The 19,068-nt window shown below is 43.1% G+C and overlaps 1 protein-coding gene and 1 pseudogene across 1 annotated transcript; both read left to right on the top strand.

The window, feature by feature from the left end:
- Positions 1-3,650: 3,650 nt before the first annotated feature.
- LOC121139428 (heterogeneous nuclear ribonucleoprotein A1-like) lies at positions 3,651-4,531 on the top strand. Its single transcript, XM_040743313.1, is given in 2 exon segments — positions 3,651-4,418; positions 4,421-4,531. Coding segments are annotated over 2 exon segments (879 nt in total).
- A 10,806-nt stretch (positions 4,532-15,337) lies between these two features.
- On the top strand, positions 15,338-16,197 carry LOC101839539 (annotated as a pseudogene).
- Positions 16,198-19,068: the final 2,871 nt, after the last annotated feature.

Genomic DNA, 19,068 nt, shown 5'->3' with positions numbered 1-19,068 from the left:
CCTTTGACTGGGTGCTGGTACTCCTGTGGGTCACTGTGAAGCTTGTGCATCACCACAGTCCCCAAGGAGACCATGAGATGACATCTCCTGAACATGACACAGCTAACCCTTTTTGTCAGTTTCTGTCACTGAGTAAGTCAGGGAAAGCTGAAGAGAGCTTCCCAATGCTGGAGACATTTTAAAAAGCAGAGATTCTCACTCTGGTTTTGTATAACAATCTAAAACTCTCCATCAGTATCATCAAAACCCTAGAGGACAAAAATCGTTGGTGTAAATAGGGCTGAACTTAGGAAGCAAAGCCCAGGAAGAGCTGAAAGGAAAACCAGGGGACTCAAGACAGAAGAGCACCTGGGTGCAATTTGCACACCAAGGCTCCATTTTATTATTAAACTTCTTATTATTAAGCCTGCTTCATAGCCAGCATGTCCAAGGTTCTATAAAAAAAACAGTAATGTTGTCATCAGAAAAACAATCATTTACCCTGACTGTTCCCTAGGAATTGTGGAAAGCATGGGCATTCCTATGCTCGTTTCCATAGTTCATGGCATCCAAACTCTCTACTTGAGAATTACCAACATCACATGTTCCTATGCCCATCTTACAAATTTGCTACATCCTCACAAACAATCCCCAACACACCATATTTACATTATGGCTTTAGGTGTTCTACAGGGCAGAGTATTGCTATCTGTATAAGAAGCATCCTCAGATGGAGACTGTCTCACAGCAAAATATACCACTGGCCTAGGAGGCCTGAACTATGCTGCCCTTCATATGAAAAGCCACTTGTTTTAGGCTTCTCTTCCATTCCAGTTTTCCTGCTGACTTTGTCCATGGCTCTTATAATGTTAATGTGAATTTCTAGAAAGAGTCTGTTTCCCCTGGGTCTGATATTCATTCCTTACTGCTAGGGCTGAATCAGTCAGTCGCTGGGCATGTCTACATGGTGATATATTGTGTATGATTTGATAAAGCTTACCTGAGGATACAGAACCCAGGCAGTCACACACATGCCTTTAATCCAAGCAGTCAGAGGCTGGGAGATGGTGGTACACACCTTTAATCTTAGGATTTAGAATTGAGTGTTGACAGATCTCTGTGAGTTCAAGACAACCCAGATCTACCCAGGAGTAGATCATTCTAAAGAGAATTACGGCTCACACCTTTAATCTCAACATTAGGAAAGCATATAAGACAGAAGCAAAGTCTCAGAGAGAATGCACAGAGGACAGGCAGCAGTCTGATGCTTGGTGACAGCTCGTGGAGACAGGATACCCCATTCAGCCTAAGATAGAGGTAAGAAGCTAGTGACCAGCTGTTTTGCTTTTCTGATTTCAGCTTGAAGTGTGAACCCAAATAACCATCTCTTGGGTTTTTTTGTGTGGGTGTAAGAAAGTCAAGACCATCTGAGGCCTAGGGTAGATGCCACAGGCCTAGCGTCCCCTGGCAATATCAGCCTATCAGCCGGTGTGAAGTGATTTTATAAAAATACCCCATGAATAGAAACCAGGAGACAAACACATACTAGGTTTTGACAGTTCATCGTGAGATTGGCCCCATCCGGAAATTTTGGGCATCCTCCGTTCCTCATAATTTCTTCATGCCCCATTTACAAATCTGTCAGATAAAGGTAATCTTATGGTCCTTCTGTCAGTTACTGGGCAGGTCTACATTGGTGTGTTGTTTATGATTTTTAAAGCTTGTCTTAGCAATCTGAAAGCAGTCAGTCAGAAGCCATAGAAGCAAGGCACACACCTCTAATCCCAGCAGCCAGAATATTAAATTCCTTTAATCTTAGGACTCAGCATTAAGAGGTAGACTGATCTTTGGGAGGTCAAGGCAACCCAGAGTGGATGACTCTAAAGAGAATTACAGCTCACACCTTTAATGCCAATGTCAGGGAAGTATATAAGACACAAGCAAGGTCTCACAGACCAGCCACTCAGAGAAGAGGCAGCAGTCTGTGGCTTAGTGACAGCTAGTGAAGAAGGGACCATCCCATTCAGCCTAAGATAGAGGTAAGAAGCTAGATTTTCTGACGTTCAACTTGAAGTTTTAACCCCAAATCAGTATCTGGGTTTTTTATTTAAATTTTGTTACACTGGGGTAGGGAAGGTCAAATTCACCTGAGGCATGGGGTTAATGCCACATTTCTTCTCTCTCCTGGCAGCATCTGCCAGTGTGGAGTGATTTTATAAATATACCTCATAAATAGAAACCAGTAGGCAAACAAGACTAGGTTTTGACAGTACATCTCTCAGTTTGGACCCATCCAGATGTTTTACGCATTCTCTGATCCTCATAATTAAGTTTTAAGATTATTTATTTATTTTTACTCTCTGATCACTTTCCCACAAATTCTAGACACTTGTGTATGTGCTGAATTATTGCAAGGAAGATATTTTGGAATCCCTTTAAACCTAGATACTGTTGCTGTATTCATTCAACCTAGGTACTGTCATTTTATATAACAGGATAACATTACTAAATGAGATCTTATTAAATGGTTTGGCTGAGCATTACCGCTCTCTTTCATGAGTAACAGCATATGACCTCAGTGAGCCAGAAAGTCCACTTGCCAAAATTTGCCCAGTAAATGCACCACCTGCCCATGAGATGATGTGTGTTTAATAACATTCCTGGCTAATTTGCTTTATTGTGGTTTGTTGGTTTCTCCTTTTTTCATTTTTAAAAAATTCATATTAGACACAACCTTGACTGACATGCCAACCTGAGCTCCCTCTACCTACCCTGCTCCCTGGCCCACCAGCCACCAACCCAATCCCCACTCTGATCCCGAGGGAGGGTGAGGCCCTCTATGGAGGATCTCCTTGTTTGTCACGTCATTCAGGAGAGTGCCTAGCCCCTCCATGAAGAGACCAGGCTGAAAGAGCATTCTTGAGCACCCAAAATCCATTTGTATGCCAGGGATAAATACTGATCTGCTACCTAAGGCCCCACAGATTGTGCAGCCTAGTCACTGCACCCACATTCAGGGAATCTGGATCAGTCCCATGCTTTCCTCTCAGACATCAGTCTGGGGTCCAAGAGCTTCCTCTTGATCAGGTCAGCTGTTTCTGTGGGTTAAACCAACCCACTCTTGACCTCTTTGTCATCAGTCCTCCCTCTCTGTCACTGGGTTCCAGGAGTTCAGTCAGTGTTTAGCTGTGGGTTTATATCTCTGCTTCTGTCACTGGATGAAGGTTCTAGGATGACACATAAGGAAGTCGTCAAAGTCATCATCAGGGAGGGGCATTTAAGGTAGTCTCTACACTATTGCTTAGTTTGCCAGTTGGTGTCATCCTTGTAGATTGCTAGAGATCTCACTGGTGCCAGATCTCTCCTCAAACCTGTAATGAGTCCCTCTATTATGGTATCTCTCATCCTGCTCTCCTATATCCTTCCCCCTACTCAACCTTCCTTCTCCCCCATGTCCTCCAATACCTCAAAGTTAACAGTTGGGAAAAGGTTTTTCCAATCAGACATAGTTTCTTGAGGACCCATTTAAAAATCTGTTAAGGATATTCACATTGTCCTTGTAACTCACAGGGTTAAAAAGAAAAGAATAAACAAGCAATAAAATAGAAAGTACTACTGCCTGTAGACTTGACCTAAGAAGCATCGCTGAGGACCCTCATTTCCCTGTCATCATGTCTAAGTCAGCATCACCCAAGGAGCCTGAACAGCTGCGGAAACTCTTCATTGGAGGGCTGAGCCCCGACACAACCGACCAGAGTCTAAGATCACATTTTAAGCAATGGGGAACGCTCACCGACTGTGTGCTGAAGAGGGATCCAAACACCAAGCAATCCAGGGGCTTTGGGTTTGTCACCTACGCCACCGTGGGAGAGGTGGACGCCGCTATGAATGCGAGACCACACAAGGTGGATGGAAAGGTTGTGGATGCTAAGAGAGCCTTTTCTAGAGAAGATTCCCAGAGACCAGGTGCCCTCCTAACTGTGAACAAGATCTTCGTGGGTGGTATTAAAGACGACACGGAAGAACAGCACCTGCGAAATTACTTTGAGCAGTACGGGAAAATAGAAGGGATTGAAATCGTGACAGACAGAGGCAGTGGGAGAAGAAGAGGGTTTGCTTTTGTCACCTTTGATGACCATGACGCTGTGGACAAGATTGTTATCCAGAAAGACCATACTGTGAACGGCCACCAATGTGAGGTGAGAAAAGCCCTGTCAAAGCGAGAGATGGCTAGACGTCGAAGTGGTCCCGGAAACTTCGGTGGTGGTCGTGGAGGTGGTTTTGGCGGCAATGACAATTTTGGTCGAAGGGGAAACTTCAGGGATGGTGGTAGATTCGATGGTAGCCGTGGGGGTGGATATGATGGCAGTGGGGGTGGCTCTAATGGATTTGGTAATGCTGGAAGCAATTGGGGCAAGGGCTCCCATCCTAAAGGCGGTGAGGACAACACTTTGCTAAACCAAGAAAAAAAAGTGGCTGTGGAGGTTCCAGAATCAACAGTAGCTACGGCAGTGGCAGGAGGTTCCAATTCCAGCCAGGGAACAAGGCTTAGCAGGAGCGGAGAGTCACAGGAAGCTATAACTCCCAACTGATTTATGAACTCAGCCAAGCACAGTGGTGGCAGCACCTAGCTGCTCCAAAGAAGAGATGTGTTGGACAATACTCACCTGTAGGGGCAAAATCTCCAGGACTGTATTTGTGAGAGTTGTGTAGCAGGTACTTCAGTTTCTGTTCTGTGAAAAGTGTAAAGCATTCCAACAGAGGGTTTTACTGTAGACCTTTTTTCACCCACGTGTGGATTGCTAACTGTAATATCTGATCAAGTCGCTGAATAAAATGTGTCTTTTCTTTAAAAAAAAAAGAGTACTAACACATTAAATTGTTGTTTGTTGGGCGCCATCTAATTCCTCCAAGTTTTAATTTGATCCCCACTGCAGAAGGACTTGAGAGTGCAAGGATCATGGGTCAGTATAGTCACCTAGGGTCAATGCTCCTGAGTGGATGGAATCTCTGCTTTCCCTGGAGCTGTGATGCTGCCTGAAGTCCCACAGGCTGTGTGGTCATGAGGGAAACACAAGAGTGACAGCAGGTGGGGCAGTGCCAAGGACTAACAAAAGGCAGGAAAGAGAAAGAGACATAGAGAACACACCAGGCACATTGGCATGCCCCTTAATTCTACCACACAGAGGCTGCACCAAAAGACAGTCATGAGGTCTAGGCTAGCCTGGACCATGGAGTCAGGCTCCTGGAACCCAGGTGAAAAGAGGTGTGATGAGCAAAGGAATCAAGGCAGGGCTGGTGAAACCCACAGAGGCAGCTGACCTGAACAAGGGGAAATACGTGGACCCCAGACTAATGACTGAGAGACCTGCATGGGACTGATCCAGACCCCTCCCCCTCATGAACCTGTGTGTCAGAGAGGAGGCCTTGGCAATCTATGGGACCTTAGACAGTAGACCAGTATTCATCCCTAGCATACAAAAGGACATTGGGAGCCCATTCCACATTCAGGGATCCTCTCTCAGCCTGGACACATGGGGAAGGACCTAGGCTCTGCCTAGGATGATATGACAGACACTGAAAATTTCTCGTGGGAGGCCTTATCCTCTTGGGGAACAGAGCAGGGAAGGGAGAGGAAACTAAAAGTACCATATGTAAAAAGTTAAATAAAAATTATTATAAAGTCAAAAAACAAAACATCAATACACAATAATTAGTAGATGTCACATATATTTATATGTATCAGTAATTTGCGAATACAGAACATAGAAAAATATTACATTCAAAACCCGTATATAAAAAATATTTAAGGTTATATATAATGAAATAAGAAGAACACTTCGTTGTATGAAAAAATAAGACCATTTTAAAAAAGGAAATTAAAGAAAACACTAGTTTATGGAGAGAGTTATGTTCCCAGATTGGCAGGATTCATGCAGCAAAAACTTACTACCTAAAGTAAGCCACAGATTCAGTACAAATCCTGTAAAAATTCCAATGACACCCTTCATAGAACCGCAAGAAAAAAATCCAAAACCCACACAGAAACATGAGATTGGAAATTGCAAATGTATCAACCCTAAGCAAAACAAACAATGGTGTAAGTACCACATTACCCAACCTCAACAAAAACTGAAACACTCATGTGTAAATCAAAGTGCAAACTTAACTGTAGGGACAAAGTGAGGCTGTCACATTGACAGGATCAGAAATCACCTAGCAGAGACTCTTTACAGGTGTGTCTCTGAAGCAGCACCTTGGTTAGGAAAATAGACTGGAAAGCATGCTCTCGTAGTTGAAGGCATCATTCCCTTGACTTACAGCCTACAAAACGTGGGGAGCTAGCAGTCAGATAGACATTCAGAGCCCTGGCTGATGTTGCAGAGGACTGCAGTTCAGTTTTCACAACTGCCAGTAACTTCAGTTCCAGAAGATCCAATCCTTCTCTCTGTCCTCCTCCTCCACCTCCTTTTCCTCTTCCACCTCCTCTTTCTCCCTTCTCTTTCCTTATTCTCTTCTTCCTCTTCCTCATCTTTTTCCTGTTCTTCAGTGATTTATTTATTTTGATTTGGCATGGGTTTTATATGCATATATGTATGGGGGGCCTCAAAGATTAAAAATGGAAGTACCCTGGGATACAATCCGACCTCTCCTGAGCTCAGGAACAAATCACTGCACATCCTAGCACAGCGGTCAACGCTCATCCACATCTCCTGCTACGATATTCCCAATGTAGAGATTGCTTAGCTGTCCAGCAACAGAGGAGCACATTTTGAAAATGATAGACACAGTGGAATTCTATTCAGCAGTAAAGAAAAGTAAAATTACAAGATTGTAGAAGAAATGGGTGAACCTAGAAAGTATATTAAGCAAGGTAACCCAGAGAAAAACACAACAAAAAACCACTAGACTGTTGTGTGGGTGCTGAGATCTCCTGTGTGTCACCGTGAAGCATGTGCATCACCACAGTCCCCAAGAAGACCATGAGATGACATCTCCTGAATATGACACAGCTAACCCTTCCTGTCATTTCCTGTCACTGAGTAACCCAGGGAAAGCTGAAGAGAGCTTCCCAATGCTGGAGACATTTTAAAAAGCAGAGATCCTCACTCTGGTATTGTATGTAAATCTTAAGATCTCCATCAGTATCACCAAACCCTAGAGGACAAAGATCGCTGGTGTAAATGGGGCTGAACTGAGGAGGCAAAGCCCACGAAGAGCTGAAAGGAAAAACACGGGATTCAAGGCAGCAGAGCACCTGGGAGCAATTTGCACACCAAGGCTCAACTTTATTATTAAACTTCTTATTATTATTAAGCCTACTTCGTGGCCAGCATGTACAAGTTTCTATAAAAAACAGTAATGTTGTCATCAGAAAAACAATCATTTACCCTGACTGTTCCCTAGGAACTGTGGAAGGCATGGGCATTCCTACGCTCCCTTCCATATTTCTTGGCATCCAAATTCTCTTCTTGAGAATTACCAACATCACATGTTCCTATGCCCATCTGACAAATTTGCTACATCCTCACGAACAATCCCCGACACACCACATTTACATTGTGGCTTTAGGTGTGCTAGAGGGCAGAATATTGCAATCTGTAAAAGAAACTTCCTCAGATGGATACTCCCTCACAGCAAATGATACCACTGACCTAGGAGGGCTGAACTCTGCTGCCCTTGGTGTGGAAGCCTGCTAGTTTTAGGATTCGCTTCCATTTCAATTTTCATGCTGACATTGTCCATGGCTCAACTCTGGCTGCACACACTTGTTTAAAGAGCCATAAAAAAATCTGAGTATTCTTATAATGTAATTTGAAGTTCTCAAATGAGCCTGTTTCCCCTAGGTCATATGTTCATTCGTATCTGCATGGGCTGGAACACTCAGTCACTGGGGAGGTCTACATGGTGATGTATAGTTAAATCTTGCCTGAAGATTCAGAAAGCAATCAGTCAGAAGATATAGAAGCCACACACATGAGGCCCCATACTCCCGCAATCCCAGCCAGCAGGTGAGCTTCTGTCTCTGGGGGGGACACTCCCCATTCTCCACCCGACCCCCATCCCCTTGATCTTCTGGGGCCATTCCTGGCATCCAGAAGACCCGCCGACACAGGAAAGACATCAGCCCTTCCAGGCCCCAATCTCCGGTGATCCCAGCTAGATGAGCTTGAGTCTCTGGGGGGACACTCCCCATCCTCCGCCTGACCCCAACCCCCTCGATCTTCTGGGGCCTATCCTGGCATCCAGAAGACCGGCCCACACAGGAAAGGCATCAGCCCTTCCAGGCCCCAATCTCCAATGATCCCTGTCAGCTTCAGGAAGGAAGGAGACCAGTGGAGACGGAAAGACCCCACCAGAACCCACTGGAAGAAGAAATGGAAAGAAGACAGAATAAGAGCTCACACAGCAGTCAAAATACCAACATGACCCCACCAGAATTTAGGGAACCAATGCCAGCAAGACCTGAAAAGCACTACATAGATGAAGCAGATGAGACAGACCTTAAAAATCATTTTATAAAGATGATAGAGACCATCAAAGAAGAAACGAGGAAATCCCTTGAAGGAATAGAGGAAAAAACAAACAAAAAATCCATGAAATGGGGGAAAAATCAAGAAATAAACAAAGAATCTAAAGAGTGCCAAGAAAAAACAACCAAACAAATGAAGGAAACAACTCAATCAGTTGAAGGATTGAAAGTTGAAATAGAAACAATAAAGAAAACACAGAACAAGGGGATGCTGGAAATGGAAAAGCTGGTAAATGATTAGGAACTACAGATGGAAGTATCACCAATAGAATACAAGAGATAGAAGAGAGAATCCCAGGTGTTGAAGACTCATTAGAGGATATAGATTCGTCAACCAAAGAAAATCTCAAAACCAACAAGTCCTTAACACAAAATATCCAGGAAATATGGGACACCGTGAAGAAGCCAAACCTGAGAATAATAGGTATAGAAGAAGAAGTCGAAGAAATACAGCTCAAAGGTAAAGAAAACATATTCAACAAAATCATAGAAGAAAACTTCCCTAACCTAAAGAAGGATATGCCTATGAAAACGCAAGAATCTTGCAGAACACCAAACAGGCTGGACCACAAAAACAAGCCACCTCGCCATATAATAATCAAAACATCAAACCTACATAATAAAGAGAAAATATTAAAAGCAGCTAAAGAAAAAGGCCAAGTAACATATAAAAGGAAACTTATCCAAATTACAACTGACTTCTCAATGGAAACGATGAAAGCCAGAAGATCCTGGTCAGATGTCCTACAAACGCTAAGGGAACAAGGATGCCAGCAAACCTTCAAATTACCATAGATGGAGAAAACAAAATATTCCATGACAAAGCCAGATTTAAACAATACGTGTCCATGAATCCAGCTCTACAGAAAGTGCTAAAAGGAAAACCTAGATCCAAGGAAGATAACTACACTCACAAAGACACAGGCAATAAATAATCCCACTTTATATAACACCAAAAGAAAAAGGGGGGAGAAACTACACAAAATAACTTCACTACCAATAAATCAAGCACAAACAAGAATCATCAATCAATGGTCATTGATATCCCTCAATGACAACGGCCTCAACTTGCCTATAAAAAGACACAGACTGGCAGAATGGATACGAAGACAGAACCCATCCTTCCGCTGCATACAAGAAACACATCTCAACATCAAAGACAGACAGTATCTCAGGGTAAAGGGTTGGGAAAAGATTTTCCAATCAAACAGACCCAAGAAACAATCGGATGTAGCAATCCTTATATCTAACAAACTAGAATTCAAATTAAAATCAATCATAAGAGATGAAGAAGGGCATTTCATATTCATCAAAGGAAAAGTACATCAAAATGAAGTCTCAATTTTAAACATCTACTCCCCAAATACAAAGGCACCTACGTTTGTGAAAGAAACATTACTAAAGTTCAAATTGCACATAAAATCTCACACACTAATAGTAGGAGACTTCAACACTCCGCTCTCACCGCTAGACAGGACCTCCAGACAGAAACTTAACAAAGAAACAAAAGAACTAATAGAAGTTATGACCCAACTGGGTTTAACAGACATCTATAGAACATTCCACCCAAACACAAAGGGATATACCTTCTTCTCGGCGCCACATGGAACCTTCTCTAAAATTGACCACATAATAGGAAACATAGCAAATCTCCACAGATACAAAAAAATTGGAATAACCCCCTGTATCTTCTCAGACCACCATGCATTAACATTAGAATTCAACAATAACACAAATCGCGGAAAGCCTACAACCTCATGGAGATTGGATAATGCACAATTGCACCATCCCTGGGTAAAGGAAGAAATAAAAAAAGAAATTAAAGACTTCCTAGATTTCAATGAGAATGAAGACACAACATACACAAACTTATGGGACACTTTGAACGCAGTGCTGAGAGGAAAGTTTATAGCACTAAGTGCCCACATGAAAAAACTGGAGAACAGTCATACTAGAGAATTAATAGCACAGCTGAATGTTCTAGAACAAAAAGAAGCAAACTCACCCAGGAGGAGCAGATGCCAGGAAATAATCAAATTGAGGGCTGAATGAAATCAAGTAGAAACCAGGAGAACATTGAGAAGAATCAATGAAACAAAGAGTTAGTTCTTTGAGAAAATCAACAAAATAGACAAACCTCTGTCCAAACTAACCAAAACACAGAGAGAGAGCATGCTAACTAACAAAATCAGAAATGAAAAAGGGGACATAACAACGGACTCTGAGGAAATCCAGAGAATCATCAGGGCATACTTTGAAAATCTGTACTCCACAAAATTTGAAAATTTAAAGGAAATGGACAATTTCCTGGATAGATATCACCTGCCAAATCTAAATCAAGAGCAGATAAACAATCTAAACAGACCTATAGCTCTTAATGAAATAGAAGCAGTCATCAAAAGTCTCCCAAACAAAAAAAACCCAGGCCCAGATGGCTTCAATGCAGAATTTTACCAGAAACTCAAAGGAGAGCTAATTCCAATACTCCTCAAAGTATTCCACACAATAGAAGCAGTAGGCTCACTGCCAAACTCTTTTTATGAGGCTACAATTTCCTTGATACCCAAGCCACACAAAGACACAACTAAGAAAGAAAACTATAGACCAATTTCCCTCATGAACATCGATGCAAAAATACTCAATAAAACACTAGCAAACCGGATTCAAGAACACATCAGAAAAATCATCCACCATGATCAAGTAGGCTTCATCCCAGGAATGCAAGGATGGTTCAACATTAGAAAATCTATCAATGTAATCCACCATATAAAAAAACGGCAAAAGAAAAACCACATGATCATCTCACTAGATGCTGAAAAATCCTCTGACAAAATCCAGCAGCCCTTCATGATAAAGGTCCTAGAGAGATCAGGGATAACAGGAACATACCTGAATATAATAAAAGCAATATACAGTAAACCAACAGCTAACATCAAACTAAATGGAGAGAAACTCAAAGCAATTCCTCTAAAATCAGGAACAAGACAAGGCTGTCCACTCTCTCCATATCTCTTCAATATTATACTTGAAGTCCTAGGTATAGCAATAAGACAACAAAAGGAGATAAAGGGGATACAAATAGGAAAAGAAGAAGTCAAACTTTCACTATTTGCAGATGATATGATAGTTTACATACGTTCCTGCAAGGGAACTCCTAGAGCTGATAAACAACTTCAGCAAAGTGGCAGGATACAAGATAAACTCAAAAAAATCAGTGGCCCTATTACATACAGATGATGAAGTGACTGAGAAAGAAATCAGAGAAACCTCACTCACCCTTTACAATAGCCATAAACAGCATCAAATATCTGGGGATAATGTTAACCAAGGAAGTGAAAGACCTGTATTGTCCCGCGCTACTGTCTCGCCAGCAAGAACGACGCGGCAAACTTAGGATCCTTCTGCAGAACAGCTTTAATGAGTCTTGAGAAGGAGAGCATAAGCTTACAGAGCAGAGACCCAGGGAGCGAAAAGCCCAACCCTTATATAGCTCAGCAGTCCCCGCCTCGGACGTGTCATCTCCTGACTGGCTCCTGCTCGTCAGCCCATATGACGCCACGGGAGAGGCAGAGAGTAAGGGATGGAAAAGTAGCAGGCACATGCGCACCAAGGTTGTTTACTCCAACCGACAATGGATGTCGGCGCCATCTTGTAATGGAGAATGTGGGGGCGGCTCCCCACACTGTATATCGAGAACTTTGATACCAGAAAATGGAAAGATCTCCCATGCTCTTGGATTGGTAAGATCAACATAATAAAAATGTCAATCTTGCCAAAAGCAGTCTACAGATTCAAAGCAATCCCTATCAAAATTCCGGCACAATTCTTCAAGGACCTGGAAAGAACATTAATCAACTTTATATGGAAAAACAAAAGGTCCAGGATAGCCAAAACAACCCTATACAATAAAGGAACTTCAGGAGGCATCACCATACCTGACTTCAAGCTCTATTATAGAGCTATAGTCCTGAAAACAGCTTGGTATTAGCACAAAAATAGGCAGGTAGACCAATGGAACCGAATTGAAAACCCTGATTTTAACCCACACACCTATGAATGCTTGATTTTTGACAAAGAAGCTAAAATTGTACAATGGAAAAAAGAAAGCATCTTCAACAAATGGTGCTGGCATAACTGGGTACTGGTATGCAGAAGACTGCAGATAGATCCATGTTTATCACCTTGTACAAAACTTAAGTCCAAATGGATCAAGGATCTCAACATAAATCAAGCCACACTGAAACTTTTAGAAGAGAAAGTGGGAGATACTCTTCAACGAGCTGGTACAGGAGACCACTTCCTAAACATAACACCAGTAGCACAGACACTGAGATAGACAATTAACAAATGAGACCTCATGAAACTAAAAAGCTTCTGTAAGGCAAAGGACACAGTCAACAAGAAAGAAAGGCAGTCCACAGAATGGGAAAAGATATTCACTGACCCTACATCTGACAGAGGGCTAATCTCCAAAATTTACAAAGAACTCAAGAAGCGAGTCTCCATAACACCAAAGGATCCAATTAAAAGGTAGGGTACAGAACTAAACAGAGAATTCTCAATAGAGGAGGCCAAGAGACACTTAAGAAAGTGCTCAACATCCTTAGCCATCAGGGAAATGCAAATCAAAACAACTTTGAGATACCATCTAACTCCTGTCAGAATGGCTAAAGTCAAAAACACCGAAGACAATTTATGCTGGAGAGGATGTGGAGAGAGGGGAACACTCCTCCACTGCTGGTGGGAGTGCCAACTCGTACAGCCTCTTTGGAATTCAGTATGGAGATTCCTCAGGAAAATGGGAATCAATCTACCACAAGACCCAGAAATTCCACTCTTAGGCATATATCCAAAGGAGGCAAATTCATACAAGGGCATCTGCTCCACTATGTTCATAGCAGCATTATTTGTAATAGCCAGAACCTGGAAGCAACCTAGATGCCCCTCAACTGAACAGTGGATAGAGAAAATGGGGTACATTTACACAATGGAGTATTACTCAGCAGAAAAAAACAATGGAATCTTGAAATTCGAAGGTAAATGGATAGCACTGGAAGAAACCCTCCTGAGTCACAAAAAGACAAACATGGGATGTACTCACTCATATATGGATTTTAGACATGGATCAGGAGAGTGCCAGTCTGCACTTCCACTGACAGAAAGTCTGGGAAACAGGAAAGAACCTAAAAGATATGCATGGTGCCCAAGAGAAGAAAAATGAGGCAAGATCCTCTGAACAGATGGGGAACACGACAAGGGGTGGGGGTAGGGGAACCTGGGAAATAGAGAGGGGGAGAAGAGGAAGAGAGAGTAGGTCGTGGAGGAACAGGAAGGTTGACTGGGGAGGGGGTAGGATAGGGGTTAGAGGGAATCATAGGTTAGAAGACAGATCAGGCACCATTGTGACCTCTAGTGATCTAAAGGGATGACACCAATTGGCAAGCTAAGCAATAGTGTAGAGACCACCTGGAATGATCATTCCTGATAATGAACTTGATGTCTATAACCATCATGGAGCCTTTATCCAGTGACTGATGGAAGCAGAGGCAAACACCCACAGTTAAACACTGAACTGAACCCGAGGAACCCAGCAACAGAGAGAGAGAGGAGTGATGAGCAAATTGGCAAAGAATGGGCAGGCAAAACCAGCAGAGACAGCTGATCCGAACAGGGGAGAGCTCTTGGACCCCAGAACCACAGCTGGGAGGCCAGCATGGAAACGATCCAGATCCCCTGAATGTGAGAGTCAGTGAGGAGGCCTGGGCTACCTATGGGGTCCTGAGCAGTGGATCAGTGTTTATCCCTCGAATACTAACAGACATCGTGTGTCCATAACACAAAGAGGGTTGCTCTCTCTGCCTGGACTCTTAGGGAAGTGCCTGGACCCTACCCTGAGTGAAATGGTAGACTCTAGATATCTCCTATGTAGAAGAAATTGGCAATAGGGTGTGAGGATGGGGCAGATGGTGGGGGGATGCCAGAGGAGGAGAGGGAGAGGGAACTGGAATTGACATGTAAAACAAGATATTTAAAATTAAAATTAAAAAAATCAAAAAAAAAAAAGAAGCCACACACATGCTTTTAATCCCAGCAGTCAGAGATTTGGAGGTTGTGGTACACACCTTTATTCTTAGGACTCAAGATTAAGAGTTGGCAGATCTCAGTGAGTTCAAGACAACCAGATTGACACAGGAGTGGATTAGTCTAAAGAGAATTACAGCTCACACCTTTAATCTCAAATTTAGAGAAGTATATAAGACGGAAGCAAGGTCTCAGAGACAGCACACAGAGGAGAGGCAGCAGTCTGATACTTGGTGAGAGCTCGGGGAGACAGGATACCCCATACAGCCTAAGAGGTAAGAAGCTAGTGACCAGCTGTTTTGCTTTTCTGATTTCATTTTGAAGTTTAAACCCAAATAACAGTCTCTGGGGTTTTTTGAGTGTGAGAGTTACACTGGAGGAAAGTAAGTAAAATCCATCTAAGGACTAGGGTAGATGCCATAGCTCTCGCCTCCCCTGGTAATATCAGCCAGTGTGAAGTGATTTTATAAAAATACCCCATGAATAGAAACCAGGAGACAAACACAGACTAGGTTTATACAGATCATCTCTGAGTTTGGCCCCATCCTGATGTTTTGGGCATCCTCTGTTCCTCAAATTTTCTTGATGCCCCATTTAAAAATCTGTCAGATAAAGGTAATCGCATTGTCCTTTTTAATCACAGCGTTTAAAAAAAAGGATAAGTGAGCAAAAAAAATAGAAAGTACTACTGCCTATAGACTCGACCTAAGAAGCATCGCTGAAGACCCTCATTTCCCTGTCATCATGTCTAAGTCGGCATCACCCAAGGAGCCTGAACACCTGCGGAAACTCTTCATTGGAGGGCTGAGCCCCGACACAACCGACCAGAGTCTAAGAACCCATTTTAAGCAATGGGGAACGCTCACCGACTGTGTGGTGAAGAGAAATCCAAACACCAAGCAATCCAGGGGCTTTGGGTTTGTCACCTACGCCACCGTGGGAGAGGTGGACGCCGCTATGAATGCGAGACCACACAAGGTGGATGGAAAGGTTGTGGAAGCTAAGAGAGCCTTTTCTAGAGAAGATTCCCAGAGACCAGGTGCCCTCCTAACTGTGAACAAGATCTTCGTGGGTGGTATTAAAGACGACACGGAAGAACAGCACCTGCGAGATTACTTTGAGCACTACGGGAAAATAGAAGGGATTGAAATCGTGACGGACAGAGACAGTGGGAGAAAAAGAGGGTTTGCTTTTGTCACCTTTGATTACCATGACCCTGTGGACAAGATTGTTATCCAGAAAGACCACACTGTGAACGGCCACCAATGTGAAGTGAGAAAAGCCCTGTCAAAGCAAGAGATGGCTAGACGGCGAAGTGGTTCCGGAAACTTCGGTGGTGGTCGTGGAGGTGGTTTTGGCGGCAATGACAATTTTGGTCGAAGGGGATTCTTCAGGGGTGGCGGTGGATTTGATGGTAGCTGTGGTGGTGGATATGTTGGCAATGGAGTAGGCTATAATGGATTTGGTAACGAGGGAGGCAATTTTTGGCAGGATCTCCCGTCCTTATGGTGGTGGTGGCTAATACTTTGCTTAAACCAGCAAACCAATATGGCTGGGGTGGTTCCAGCACCAACAGAGGCTATGGCAGGGGCTGGAGGTTCTAATTAGTGGACCCAAAGCTTAGCAGGAGAGGAGAGCCACACAAGTAACAGGAAAGCCACAGGTTGTAACCAATTTGTGAACTCAGACATGCAGAGTATTGGCTGGGCTAGTTGCTCCAAAGAGATCTGTAAGACAATACTCATGTGTATGGGCAAAACCACCAGGACTGTATTTGTGACTAATTGTACAGCAGGTTACTTCAGTTTCTGTCTGTGGAAAGTGTAAAGCATTCCAACTGAGGGTTTTACTGTAGACCTTTTTTCACCCACACTGTGGATTGCTAACTGTAATATCTGATCATGATGCTGAATAAATGTGTTTTTTCCTAACAAAAGAGTGCTAACACATAAAATTGTTAGTTGTATGTCATCTAATACTTCCAAGATTTAATTTGATCTCCACTGCAGAAGGACTTGAGAGTGCAAGGATCATGTGTCAATATATTCACCTAGGGTCAATGCTCCTGAGTGGATGGAATCTCTGCTTTCCCTGGAGCTGTGATGCTGCCTGAAGTCCCACAGGCTGTGTGGTCATGAGGGAAACACAAGAGAGACAGCAGGAGGGGCAGCGCCAAGGACTAAAAAAAGGCAGGAAATAATAAGAGACATAGAGAACACACCAGGCACATTGGCATGCCCCTTAATTCTAGCAGTCAGAAGGCTACAGCAGGAGATTGCCATGAGTTCAAGGCTAGCCTGGGCTAAATAGTCAGACTCCTGGAACCCAGTGGAAAAGAGGAGTGATGAGCAAAGGAATCAAGACCCGGCTGGCAAAACCCACAGAGGCAGCTGACCTGAACAAGGGGAAATACATGGACCCCAGACTAATGACTGAGAGACCGGCATGGGACTGATCCAGACCCCCTCCCCCTCACGAACCTGTGTTAGAGAGGAGGCCTCTGCAATCTATGAGACCTTAGACAGTAGATCAGTATTTATTCCTAGCATACAAAAGGACTTTGGGAGCCCATTCCACATGCATGGATGCTCTCTCAGCCTGGACACATGGGGGAGGACCTAGGCTCTGCCTAGGATGATATGACAGACACTGAAAATCCCTCATGGAAGGCCTTATCCTCTTGGGGAGCAGAGGGTGATGGAGTGGGGGACTTGAGGGATGGGGGAACCTGGGAAAGTAGGCAAGAGAGAGGAAACTGGGAGTAACATGTAAAAAGTTAAATAAAAATTATTATTAAATAAAAAAATCAATACGCCAAAAACATAGCTTTCATATATATATATATATTGACATGTATCAGTAATAAATTTGCTAAGAGAGAACTTAGAAAAATATTACATTCACAATAGCTTTTTAAAAATATCTAAGAAAAAAGCTAATGAAATAAGTGAAATACTTCCCTGTAAAAAAAATACTTAAAAAAAAGAAATTAAAGAAAATACTATGGAAAGAGCTATGTTCCTAGTTTGGCAGAATTCATACAGCAAAAATGTATAACCTAAAGTAAGCCACAGATTTAGTGCAAGCCCTGCAAACATTCCAATGACACTCTTCATAAACCAAAACAAAACATCCAAAACCCACATAGAAACAAGAGATTGTAAATAGCAACTCTATCAACCCTAAGCAGAACAATGCTTGAAGTACCACAATACCCAACCTGGACTTAAAGTGTAATACTCATGTATGAATCAAAGTGCAAACTTAACTGTAGGGGCAAAGTGTGACTATCACCTTGACAGGATCAGAAATCACCTAGCAGAGACTCTTTACAGGTGTCTCTGAAGCAGCACCCTGATTAAGAAAACTGAGATGTGAAAGCATGCTCTCATAGTTGATGGCATCATTCCCTTGACTTACAGCCTAGGCTCTACAAAACGTGGGGAGCTAGGAGTTGGATGGACATTCAGAGCACAAGCTGATGTTGTAGAGGACTGCAGTGCAGTTTTCACAACTGCCTATAACTCCATTCCAGAAGATCCAATCCTTCTCTCCCTCTTCCTCCTCTCCTCCTCCTCCTCTTCCTTCTTCTTCTTTCTTTCCTCGTCTTCCTCTTCTTCTTCAATGATTTATTTATTTTGATTTTGCATGCATTGGTATTTTACCTGCATGTATGTATATTTGGCCTCAAAAACTTAAAAATGGAACTACCCTGTGACCCAGACCCACATCTCCTGAGCACAGGGTCAAAGGACTGCACATCCTAGCACAGAGGTCCCCGTACATCCACATCTCCTGCTACGATATTCCCAATGCAGAGCCTGTTTAGTAGTCCAACAACAGAGGAGCAGATTATGGAAATGGTAGACACAGTAGAATTTTATTCAGCTGCAAAATTACAAAATTTGTAGGAGAAATGCATGAACCTAGAAAGTATATTAAGCAAGGTGACCCAGAGAGAACAACAACAACAACAACAAAACAACAACAAAAAAACACTGGGTTGCTGGACGTTGGTGGCGCACGCCTTTAATCCCAGCACTGGGAGGCAGAGGCAGGCGGATCTCTGTGAGTGTGAGACCAGCCTGGTCTACAAGAGCTAGTACCATAATAGCCTCCAAAGCCACAGAGAAACCCTGTCTCAAAAAAACCAACCAACCAACAAACAAACAAAAAACAAAACACTGGGTTATTATGTGGGTGTTGGGATCTGAACTCTGGACTTTATGGTTATGGAACAAATGCTCTTAACTGCAGAGTCATCTCTCCAGTCTCATCACAGTATTTTCTTTTTTTCTCTCTCTCTCTTCCTGTTGTTTTTTATTTAAGTTAGAAACAAGCTTGTTTCACATGTCAGTCCCAGCTCCCTCTCCCTCTCCTCCTCCCCCACCCTCCCCATCAGGTCCTCTAGTCCCCCACCCAATCTCCACTCCGATCCCTAGGTAGAGTGAGGCCCTCCATGGTAGACCTCCAGA

Source organism: Mesocricetus auratus, unplaced genomic scaffold (genome assembly GCF_017639785.1).
Source record: "Mesocricetus auratus isolate SY011 unplaced genomic scaffold, BCM_Maur_2.0 Super-Scaffold_15014, whole genome shotgun sequence".
In the NCBI taxonomy this organism is placed as follows: domain Eukaryota; kingdom Metazoa; phylum Chordata; class Mammalia; order Rodentia; family Cricetidae; genus Mesocricetus; species Mesocricetus auratus.
This window is presented reverse-complemented; position numbering and strand designations above follow the sequence as displayed.